We start from the raw sequence: 12,277 nt of genomic DNA on the forward strand, positions 1-12,277 counted from the left end.
GTTCTGTGTGTGGCTATGATATCAGCCAATGCGCGCTCCAGTGAGATCGTACATTACTCCTCCAGATCGTAAGTTACCTACACACTTACCGACTTGCTGACGATACAACATCATGTACAATTTCTCTTGAAACTCTCCCCGGCAGCTCTGCACACGATTTGGTGTCCAATCTCCAAACGATCTCTCCTGCATCCAGACTTTTTCCAGTGCATTGTGTCCCAGAGATCACAGCACGGCAGATCTGACGATGCGATGTGCGACCAGCGGGGACACACATCGCATCGTGAGTGGGGACTCACAATTTGGGCATTTTTTACACGATCTTTCCAATGCGTCGGAATCGGCCAGATCGTGTAAAAGATCGTCAAGTGTGTAGGCACCTTTACATGCTGCACAAGAGATCTGGTGCTACGCTGCACGATCCCATGCAGTGCTATGCGGGGGGGGGGGGGGATATGTTGCCCGTCGGATCGGCCTTCGCATCGCAAAGGTGGTTCTCAAACTGGGTCCGCAGGACCCCACACTGCTCACGTTTTCCAGATTGCCCAGCAGGTGCACTGGTGTATTTATTACTCACTGACACATTTTAAAAGATACACAGGTGGAACTAAATTTTCACTTGCGATTCTGAGGAGACCTGGAAAACATGCACTGTTTGGGGTCCTGAGAACCTGTGCCTTAGACAGAGCACTGTATACAAGAAAGCACTGCCAGCAGCCTATAAGGCAGTGTCACACAGGGCGAGGTCATGTTGCTAAAGAAATGTGTTTTTTATTGGTTGCATTTCCCTTTCACTATATAATCTACATTGTGTCTGGGCTACTCACGTGACCATTTCCCAGCTCTATATAAACAACACTGGAGAGGAAAAGGCAGTGATTTACTGTAAATCAGATACAAAATGCTTTTGTAGCCCCCTTGGCACTAATATACAGAACAGCACAACCATCTATCTCTATCAAACAATATAATATTAAATATATGCAAAAAAAAAAAAAGAAGTAGAAAGATCCTGAGAGTGTTAGGCGGAGCCATTGCATGTGCCAGACACAGACAGCATAGAAGAAACATGTCATAACATGTATACCGAATGTTTATGTGCATGTAACATCCTTCTGTGTGACGTCAGCAATGTTTCTTCATACCAGCGTGCAGCTCATATCATAAAATCCTTTCCTAGCAGCAGACGCTAATTATTACAGAAGAGGGACCATTAATCATAATAATATTGTATATACAGCGCCTGTCATAAAGGTGGGCCGTTTTCACGCCCAGAATGCCACATGCAGCGATTTCACTGCGCTTTTGGTAACCCTAACCCTCAGTTCTAGTATTTCCTGCGTGAAACTTTTATTTATCACCCACTGTAAGGAACACCAAAACATCAGGGGCCCCACCCAAGGGGGTTTCCAACACTATATACTCATTTAAAAGTCTTTCACAAGTTAAGCGATACAAAGTGCAGCAATGTGGGGTTACACACAAGTCCTGCTTCTGCTGTACTGAGTAGAACAGGGGATTCCGACTACAGCTGGACCGTAATTGGAATGAAAACAAGTGTAATGGTGATAATCCCGTGCAGCCCCCTCCCCTTCCTGTATAAAAGACCAGACTCCAGAGCAGCGATTATACGTGTGTGAGGCTGTGAGCAGTAAACAGAACGTGAGATACAATAGGGGCTAAATCATGACCAAAGAGGCAACAGTTCAAGAGCTTCCCCTGAAAGGGGGTCACCTTCCTGCAGGTAAGTAGCTGGGAAGGAGCCTCACCTGTGCTGGTGGGTCGTCGGTGCAGGGTCTTCTTTGTATGCAGTGGGCACTGAAAGTCTGACTTGTACACGGCACTGAGATATGACCAGACCCCTTATAAATCCATGCTGAGATTTCCTCCTGTAATACCCCTAGGTAACACCTGAGATAGAAGCTGCCCCAGGAACTGGCAATTAGTAGGATTTTTTTCTCTGTGAGTGTAAAGTAATGACAATCTAGTCTCTGTGCATATTATCCCATGCATGCACTCACATGGGTGTATAATATGACTATATAAAAGGGATGAGCGGCTCTGCAAAGCTATAACTGTTCCTATCTGTACCTGGCTGTCCTTACTCTATAACAACCTTACTACACTCCAGGAGGGGGGAGCTGAGGTTCTGATTCTAGTCCCAGCTCTGTTTTAGAAGATAACAGAAGAGCTGAGTTGGGAACTCTTCGCTAATTGTTGTGCTCATGAAAGCTGATTAATCGGCTGTCACCGTAAATTCGTCAGATGGGTGAATCCCCTTTCACACTGGCTAGTGATGGGAATCTAGACAGACAATCACAATCCATGATGAGTGGACTGGTTAATTGCCCCAGGACTGTAGAACTGGAAGGCTAGAGATGCATCAAATGAATAATGGGGGCTCTAAAAATAAATAAAAATGTGTTTAACTGGTAACTTTTGCGAGGCTGTGATACAACAGCTGCAGGATAAGTGAAAGTGAATTCTTCAGATATGAGAACACTTCACAAACCAACAAACAGCTGTATGCAAATGTACAAATGACATTAAGGCTTTTTTTTTGGTGTATTGACTTATCTAATGCTTAGTAAGTACTTCTACTTATACGACTAAAGGCCCCCATACATCAGAGATTGATTGCAGCAATTTGCAATCGATTGTTTATAAAAATCTTTCCCTTTTGTATTTGATTGAAAAAGGGAAAGATTTTTTAGACACAATCGATTGCAAATTGCACGATTGCTGCAATCAATCTCTGATGTATGGGGGCTTTTGGGGCCATATTCAATTAGAAGCGAAAAGCTGTGATCGGTGAAAAAGCTTCTCCAATGCGATATGTTCGCCACATTCACCCTTATCGACATATTCAATTCCAGGGAGTTTTGCATGTGCGAAAACTCCGTAGGCTAAAACAAGCAAAAGTTTCCCCACCTAAAGGAAGGAGATGATGTGCAAAATCTCTATTTAGGGTATAAAAGTGGGGACTTGGTTCAGAACCCTTTGGACACCCCTCAAATGACTATGGGAAAAAAAAAACTAATATTGAAGTACTCCCTAAAAATGTTTGTTTTTTTGGGGGGGTAAAAATGTGTCTAAAGTACTAGTATAGGTATTTTGGTGGGCTGTATGGATGGATGAGACAGGTGTTTTTAGGATTACAGGGGGCTGCAGCAGGATTTCGTTAAAATGCATTTTAACACCTATACTAGTACCCATTTTAATGTACCCCCCCAATTTAACTATTTTTTTTTTTTTTTTTTTTAACCAAAAAAAATTGCTTTATTTTTCCACAATAATGCAAAAGTGCATATAACAGCCCTTTGACTCGCTTTAGGTACACAAAATACTATTAATACACTTCTATAACATATTCTATATTACCAGGGTCACTTTAAAGCAGTCCTTTTTGCTAGTTGCGGCATGTGCCCATCTGTTCTCGCCTGTTTTGCAACAGAATAGGGTGCAAAGCTGGAGCGTGATTTGTGAAAGTACGCGATAACTTTGCGAATGAGGCTAAAACATCGCATCTGAGAATGCTTTTCGCCGGCTGCGATTTGCTGGTTCTAATTGAATCCGGCCCTTAGCGGGAGACCGGCCGTCGTGTCAATAGTGGCTGATCTGGTAAGCTATACACTTGCCATTCGGCTGCTCGATATGTCTGACCAGACAACACAACTGGGAGGGCACTTAAACTTGCTCCTCCCCCAGTTGTGATGTCCGTGTAGGTGGTCCCTGCAGCCAGTGTATGGGCAGTCAGCGGGTTGCACATGAAAACGAACCGATATATTGGCTGTGCTGCAGGGCTGACCTGATATGTCTGTGAATGACTTTGTTCATACAGATCGGATGTACACACCCGCCAATGCACTACTGACATGTCGTTCAATAGAACAATATATCCACTAGTGTGTTCCTAGCTTTAGCTTGGTATATGGTGGTGTTCCATATCCCCTGTGACCTGTTTGCTGAACTCACTGATTTTGTTGCAAAGTTTTAAATGTGCCACTTAACTAGGGGTGTTCGACCTGAACAGTCGCACAGGTGTGCCACCCATAGAGGGTGCACCCCTCCCCAACATCCCAATTTTCAGGGGGACATTACTGTTCCACCTGTGGGCTGAAGTGGCCCGCAGGTGGTTAAATCGGGAGGTTGGGGACCGCTGTGTCGGTGCCAGAGACTCTGAATGGATGCTGTGCGGCATCCATTCAGTGACTGGAGAGGGCTGGGGGAAGCCAAGCTAGTGAGGCTCCCCCCAGCCTGACGTTATTTGGAGGCAGACACTCACCCTAATAACATCATGTAGGGTATGTGGCCTATGGTATTTAGGCCACCCCCCATTTTTGGTCGCGCACAAAGATGGGGCACTCTGGTGGGGGATGGCACAGGGTGCTCCAGCCCTGAGTTGGGGGTACACCCCATACAATGGTGCCACCCAGGGACGATGCAATGTAACTACACATCATGCTTGCTGTACACACAATCTGGTATGACAGTCGTTATATGCTGACTGTAACTGCGTGGGTCATTGCATCTTATCTGTTGTGCTGCACAGCAGATGAGATGATGCAATGAACGACAGATCAGCTGTACACGCTATATAATATACAGTGGGGCAAAAAAGTATTTGGACAGCCACCGATTGTGCAAGTTGTTGCACTTTAAAAGATGAGGGAGGTCTGTAATTTCCATCATAGGTACACTTCAACTGTGAGACAGAATCAGAACAAAAAATTCCAGACATCACATTGATTGTCCAAATATTTTTTTTTCAGAAATAATATACAAATAAATTGTATAAAAAAAATCATACAAAAAGTTTAACTCAGTACTTTGTAAAGTAACCTCGGTTGGCAATTAGAGGTCAAATGTTTCCTGTAGTTCTTGACCAGGTTTGCACACACTGCAGCAGGTATTTTGGCCCACTCTTCAATGCAGATCTTCTCTAGATGTGTCATGTTTTGGGGCTGTCGCCGGGCAACGCAGACTTTCAACTCCCTCCACAGATTTTCTATTGGGTTGAGGTCTGGAGACTGGCTAGGCCAATTCAGGACCTTGAAATGCTTATTACGGAGCCCGGGCGGTGTGTTTGGGGTTATTGTCATGCTGGAAGACCCAGCCACGTTGCATCTTCAATACTCTTACTGAGGGAAGGAGGTTTGTCCCCAAAATGTCACGATACATGGCCCCATTCATCCTCTCCGTAATACGGATCAGTCGTCCTTTCCCCTTTGTAGAAGAGCATCCCCAAAGCATGATGTTTCCACCCCCATGCTTCACAGTGGGTATGGTGTTTTTGGGATGCCACTCATCATTCTTCCTCCAAACACGGTGTGTGGAGTTTATACCAAAAAGTTCTATTTTGGTCTCATCTGACCACATGACATTCTCCCAATCCTCCTCTGGATCATCCAGATGGTCACGGGCAAACTGTAGATGGGCCTGGACATGTGCTGGCTTAAGCAGGGGGACATTTCGGGCACTGTAGGATTTGAATCCATGACAACTTAGTCACAAAGGTTACCTTTTTTAACACACTGGTCCCAGCTCTCGAGGTCATTGACCAGGTCCCTCTGTGTAGTTCTGGGCTGATCCCTCACCGTTCTCAAGATCATTGATACCCCATGAGGTGAGATCTTGCATGGAGCCCCTGGTCGAGGGAGATTGTCAGTGATCTTGTATTTCTTCCATTTTTTTAATAATTGCTCCAACAGTTGATCTCTTCTCGCCAAGCTGCTTGCCTATTGTAGAGTAGCTCATCCCAGCCTTGTGCAGGTGTACAATATTGTCCCTGGTGTCCTTAGACAGCTCTCTGGTCTTGGCCATGGTGGAGAGGTTGCAGTCTGACTGAGGGTGTGGACAGGTGTCTTTTATACAGTTAACCAGTTCAAACAGGTGCCATTAATACAGGTAACGAGTGGAGGATAGATGAGCTTCCTAAAGAAGAAATAACAGGTCTCTGAAAGCCAGAATTCTTGCTGGTTGGTAGATGTACAAATATTTATTTTTTTTCCACAAGAATATACAAATTGTTTAAAAATCATACAATGTGATTTCTGGAATTTTTTGCTCTGATTCTGTCTCAGTTAGTGTACCTATGGTGGAAATTTCAGACCTCTCATCTTTTAAAGTGCAACAACTTGCACAATCGGCTGTCCAAATAATTTTTTGCCCCACTGTATATTCAGAGTCGAAACAATATCTTACGTAGCATCGTGTAGTCTACACCCAGCTTTAGACCTCTTTTATAAAGGAAAAAGCATTAGTATAAATGAAATCGTACTAAATACTCTGAATAAAGTTGGGTACACACCTATAGAATCGTCTGACAGATCTTCCAATACCCGATCTATTTGTGGTGTATGCACATACCACCATGTTTTATTGGAAGTAAACAGATCGAACATGAAGATCTGGTTTTAAAGGTGTCCTATTCATCAGATGCAATGGTAGAAAGTGCATGTCATTAGCATTGGGAAATTGGGGGAACATATTCTAAAACTAGATTCTACCTGAAAATAAAGGACTCCTGAGCACTGTAAAACCAAAACGTTATTCTTGCATCTCTGTCCATGCCCCAGTGGAGCTTACAATCTAATTTCTGTATGCACCACAGGCACATGCTGTCTAGTCAGAAACAAATTAACTGAGTAGTGCATCTGGAGTACCTGGCGGAAGACTGGGTCTTTATACAAGACAAAACAAATGCATTGCTTATAGGTAGTGTCCACATCAGATTGCAGTGTAAATAAATGATGGGAGGCTGTAAGGCCTCATGATAACTATATTATGCAATCCAACATGACCCATTCCAGGGGGGACAAAATGCTGTTCCTGGACTTCCCTCAATTTATCATTACCATCACCAGTGTTGAAACTCCTTAATTATCAATTAATTAGTACAACTCGGGTGACTGCAATCATAAATGAAGGGGGAAGTCCAGGAACAGACTTTTATTCCTCCAGGAATGGGTCATGTTGGGAGGTATGTTACAGGCTGGCAGTGGCAAGCCAAGACTTGCTGCATTGCCGGCCTGTTGGGTTCCCTGCTATATATTTGAAAGAGAAACCATGCTTTAGTCTTCTTTTAACCAGGTCTGTTCTTACAATCCTGGCACTGAAACACAGTACTTCAGGTACTTTAAATATGGAGTCAATTCTTCATGCTTTGCATGGTTAAGCTATCATAGGAGAGCCCCTGCAATGGCTTTTCCATCCTACAACAGAGTGGATGCAGGGGGGGGGGAGGGTCTAGTAGACCTCTAAAATGAGTGAGCAAATCTGGAGCCATGAACTGGAAAGCAATAGGGCTGGGGTGTAGTTTATATCCCTGCCTGCAGGATGCTCGCGCTGGAATCCTGACACTGGCATCCCTATAGTAAGTATTGGGTTAGGCACCAGGGAGGTTAGGTTTAGGGTTGGGTTAAGATACTTACCGACAGCTGTCTGTATCTTAACCCTGTCGGGATTGTGACCGCCGGCATCCCGTACCCAACCCATAGTGCTATATCCAGCCTTTTCTCCCATACACCTATTTGGTTAATCTAACACTGAAATACTACACAACATGCTGACACCCTATATGCAAATATTCCTTACTCCCCACCCTACTCGCACTGCAGCAATTGTTGGTTTGACTTCAGTTGTTCTCTACATAGACACAGGCAAGTTTAGTGCAGGAAGTCAACTTGTGTTACACTACACACCCTAGCTTGGAGTAAGCAACCAGTCATGTGACCATACATCTGCAGGTCTCAACTGTCCAGCGTCACTGGTGTGTGCAGGAGAACATGGCTCTCCATATGGGTGTGTAGTGGTCGGTGATTGTAGGAACTTATTTATGTGCTTTGAATGTTGAATTTAAGGAAAATAAATTAATGTATCTTGTACATATAGATTTATAGTGCTCATCCACACAAATCTTTGTCAGAGGACCATGAATACTGGTGTCTTATGAATGGGTAAAATCTCTCCAGCTGTCTTATATTATACTTATATTTTCAGTAAAAGCTGGCGGAATGAGGGTATCCAAAAAACAACTGAATGAAGAAAATAACGCACCGGAGAAGCATGCGAAGAAACCTACGCAAGAAAAACAAAGGTAACGAACTAGCTAAAAAGGTGACTGTCCCTTCCCATATATGTAATGGCACATTCAGTGTGGCCACGTCCTCCTGGTGTAATGAGTGGATAGAAAGCCTGGGGGGGGGGGGGGGGGGGATGCATGCAATTAAACTGTTAGTTATGGCCAGTAGATGACAGTTGAAGGAGAAGCACCATGCTGGGGATGGAGGTAGGTGGTCTCCAATCCCCAGGAGAGTGGGCAGCAATAAATCATGGTTTTCTGCTGGCAACAGAGCATTAACTGACCTGGCTGAAAGCTGGAGTTGAGATGAGACTTGTAGGAGGGGTGACCATGACAAGAAGTCTGCCCAGGAGGAAGATTGAAATACTAATGGTGTGGGGATGGTAATACAGTGCAGGGGATACAGCCTACTGTTATAGAGAGTGATGGTCAGCTGGGAGCTTGTGTATCAGACAATAATATAAAAGAAACCAGAAAATTAGAAATTACATTCTGCATAATTTTCACCACATACTGAAGTTTTGACTCCAGTGTAAAACTTGGCAGTTCTTGACTCTTTGCTAAAGAGGTTGTACACCAGTGGTTTTCAAACTTTGTCCTCAGGACCCCACACAGTTCACTTTTTCCAGGTCAACCAACAGTTGCACAGGTGTTCATTACTCAGACACATTTTAAAAGATCCACAGGTGAAGCTAACTATCTAGTGATTCTTTGAGGAGACCTGGAAAACATGACTTGTTTGGGGTCTTAAGGGCAGAGTTTGAGAACCTGTTGTATAGGATCCTTGTAACCTTTCTCTCTCCCTTCCACAGTTCTGCTGTGAACTTGACAAAGATGCAAGCCATGAATCTCATTGCTGGGGCACTAGAAAAGGTTTGTATCTGTGATTAACTTTCATTTCCTTCCCAGGCTTAACTGCAACAAAACACAGGTTTAAATTCCTTAAAATGTTAAAACCATTTTAATAAAAATGCTATTTGTCTAAACCAGTTTAATAGGGTATCCGCTGTGACTGTAGGAGTTTCTGCTGCTATAAACAAGCCTGGCAACAAATCTTGAGGCCCATTGCATTATGGTTCTTGAGCGTTCACGATCTCTCCCCCGGTACAGCCATGCTTACCTTCTGTTGCTTATCTTTGTGGTTCCTCACTAACAATCAGTGGTGTCTCAAAAAGACTTTTTGCACAGGGCTCACTCTTCTTGCCAGCAACCTGCAATGTTCATTTCAGCAGCACAGGCAGGGCTGGTGGCAGCAGCCAGAATCTAGACTGAGCTCTGGTCTAAGTGGTCAGGGCCTGGTACACTTGTCCCCCAAGTAACCTGTCCCTGGGCCTGGCTGTAAAATAGATTACACTGTTACTTCAGTCAATCACCCTTCACCCAGAAAGGATTGGAATAAGTCTGAGTTCCTCTCCTTGCTCTGTAGCCTGTTGGATATCGGACAAAATGTAGGGCTGAGGGTCTCAAAAGCTTTATTTCCCTCTAAAAAAATGCTAAGTATTTTACAAAGCAGTCACCCTGTCCTCCTGTGCCCATCACAAGCTATCCATAAGGTAGTGCCTGTGATATGGCTAAATAACAATCCTTACATAAACTGACAACCTCCACCAACTGTCAGTAAATTGTAAGGTGCCAATGAACCAGTTGGCATGTAGCATACATTAAACACTCACAAGGCATTTGTGACCATAACATTTAGAAGGGTAAGAGAGTGGAGCTTGTGGCTGTTCCAAGAGTCTTTAAAAGAGATTGTGTTCAGAGAGTATTTGAAGGCTGGAAAGGGAGTTTGGTCTAGAGGTGTAAATACAATGAAAATACATAAGTGTAATGGTACAGGACAAAACCTGCAGGTGGCACTATGGTAATTAGCATAAAAGGTCTGTGAAGACAAGTGGTCCCTTTATGGGGAACATTTTAACTGTCATGAACACTTAAATGTTAACAGTTAATGTTTGCCCCATAATTAGAATGTTTGTTCTCTCGAAGACCTCTTTATGCTAATTATCCCTTAATACTAATACTACCCAAATGTATTGAGGTGGTCACGTCATTATTAGTAAGTATAGGGGTGTCATGAATACTAGATACTATTATATTGTCTCATTCCTCAGATTGGTGCAGATTGGAGATGGATCAAAGTCTGCACGAGACTACAATTTAAGATTCATATTTTGATAGAAGGGCTGTGATAAGTAACTTGAATATACTTCTGCAGGATGGTGGGATTTACAGAGTAGTGGTGCAGCAATCATGATGGTTTAACATAGAATAGAGGCTCATTAGAGGTGCGTGGACTGCCGTGGTTTTGTTCTGATGCTCTTGTTTTGGATCTGAACTGATGAGGAGCCAAAAGCATCTACTATTGTATGTGGTGGTTCTTTCTTCTTCCTCCTTTTTAATATTGGGGATGCTATAGATTAACACTTAATTGCAAGAGGTCTTTTCACCATTTGATACATGGGTCACTTTACCATGTCTCAGCTGTGTGGTAACATAAAATAGTAACTGACATAACAAATCTCTGCAGATTTTTTTTTAAAGACTCCCATTATGTTTCATAAATGCGTATTTTTTTTTTTTTTTTTTTTAACTATCCAGCATCGATTTTTAATAAATTAAGGCCTTGATAAATCCATGATAGAATTGTCTTAATTCCTGTATCCCCAGATGCTGGGCACACCATCGGTGAAATCTAACATGTTGGTTTGCCAATCCTGACCAGAATATGATTGCCAATCCATCAGGAAATTAATGTTAAAAATCCCCAATTTGCTGATCAATCATTGATGGCCACTGGTCGGATCGGGGAAATGGCTATCTAATGTATGGGGCCCTTATTAGCTCTTGTGGAATAGGACAAAATCCTCATTTTCATATATAGTTAGCTGTTCTCTTGTATTGTGTTTCTGCAGCTCAGCCATGACTTTCCTGCAGAAGCGGCACAGCTGGCCCACCAGAAGCCTCGGCCTACGCTGGAAAAAATTGTGGTTCCTAAAAAGCTGCAAATCATCCAACAGCCACGCAAATGTTAGATTAGTATGGGTGTTGTATCTCTTGCCTGTACATGTAATACAGTGGGAGTGTCCCAATAGAGGACTAATCTTTGTATAAAATTATTTTGTACCTGTAAAGAATAATAAAGCCTTTGGAGTTGTATGTTCTTGTCATTATTGGTAACATGAAATTCACCTAATTTAGATGTTTGGGTTTATATGGTAACTGCTCATTCAGTCCATTAACAGCTTGTTTAGAATGGTGGGACTTCTTTCATTCAGTGCCTGCACTTCTGCTGTTTACATAAACCATACTAGTCACAAGGGGGGGCCAAGGATTGTAATGGTGCTTACAAGTGTCTGCCATTTGAGTGTAAGCTGCAGATTGTTGCTGCTTTATATACAAGAGGTGTTCAGGTTCTAGGACCAATGAACAGTGTGATGTGGACCATATGTTTTAAAGAGTAGCTGGCACACTTGGTGACCTAGACTGAGGTGTATACTCATGGCCCATTTATGAATATCTGTATTGTGGAGTTAACAGTCTCATACAAAAATATACTTTACCTTCTACACTATGAGGGGTATTCAATATGAAACGTTAACTTCACTGTCGAAGTTAACGTTTCATATCTGAGTTTTTACCTGCGTTAACGTATCAGGCGTGCTCCCGCTTATACCCATATTCAATATAAAATTAACGAAAACGGGGAAACTCTGAAGTTGGATTTGCGGAAAGTTACAAATTTTTCCTTAAAAAAAATTGTAAGACCCCCCCCCCCAAAGTAGTAAAAACATGGGGGAACACTATGGGAACCCCCGTTTTAGTCTTTAATTGAAAGTCGGATTTAAATAGCCGCAGCAGGTGTTTTTCCCTGACTTGAAGTGATGCAGAAGAGCACTTAGGTTTTTTTTTTTTCTTTTTTTTTAAGTGGTCCCATCAAATTTGGGGTACATGAAAATGGGTACTAGCATATTTTGATGTCCCTAAAGTAAGTTTTTAAAAATTCTGCATTTGTGCACCTGCTGCTATAATTCTATTCTAGAAAACATCTGCCGCATACTTGCAGAATAGCCCTGATCCTATTTCCCTATTCTTAAACATTTTTTTTTTTTTTTTTTTTTTTGTCTTTTCACCCCAATTTTTACATTTTTTGGGGTGTCCCTTTTTTTTAAACTTCTTTTGACAGTATTTTTTTTT

The 12,277-nt window shown here is 42.7% G+C and overlaps 1 protein-coding gene across 1 annotated transcript; it reads left to right on the plus strand.

Annotated features, from left to right (window-relative positions):
* The first annotated feature begins 1,593 nt into the window (after positions 1–1,593).
* Positions 1,594–11,239, plus strand: DAPL1 (death associated protein like 1). Its single transcript, XM_088474774.1, has 4 exons — positions 1,594–1,744; positions 8,002–8,098; positions 8,896–8,956; positions 10,996–11,239. Exons 1-4 carry the CDS (start codon positions 1,687–1,689, stop codon positions 11,113–11,115), a joined length of 336 nt encoding a protein of 111 aa, XP_088330900.1. The 5' UTR covers positions 1,594–1,686; the 3' UTR covers positions 11,116–11,239.
* Positions 11,240–12,277: the final 1,038 nt, after the last annotated feature.

This window comes from Taudactylus pleione, unplaced genomic scaffold (assembly GCF_031769625.1).
Source record: "Taudactylus pleione unplaced genomic scaffold, aTauple2 ptg000156l, whole genome shotgun sequence".
Classification (NCBI taxonomy): Eukaryota; Metazoa; Chordata; class Amphibia; order Anura; family Myobatrachidae; genus Taudactylus; species Taudactylus pleione.

What these genes read in the sequence shown, in the direction of transcription:
- DAPL1 (XM_088474774.1), top strand. Translation starts at nt 1,687, where the DNA reads ATGACCAAAGAGGCAACAGTTCAAGAGCTTCCCCTGAAAGGGGGTCAC. An exon ending in AGGGGGTCACCTTCCTGCAG is followed by an intron (nt 1,745 to 8,001) that starts GTAAGTAGCTGG and finishes TTATATTTTCAG; the next exon opens with TAAAAGCTGGCGGAATGAGG. An exon ending in CCTACGCAAGAAAAACAAAG is followed by an intron (nt 8,099 to 8,895) that starts GTAACGAACTAG and finishes TCCCTTCCACAG; the next exon opens with TTCTGCTGTGAACTTGACAA.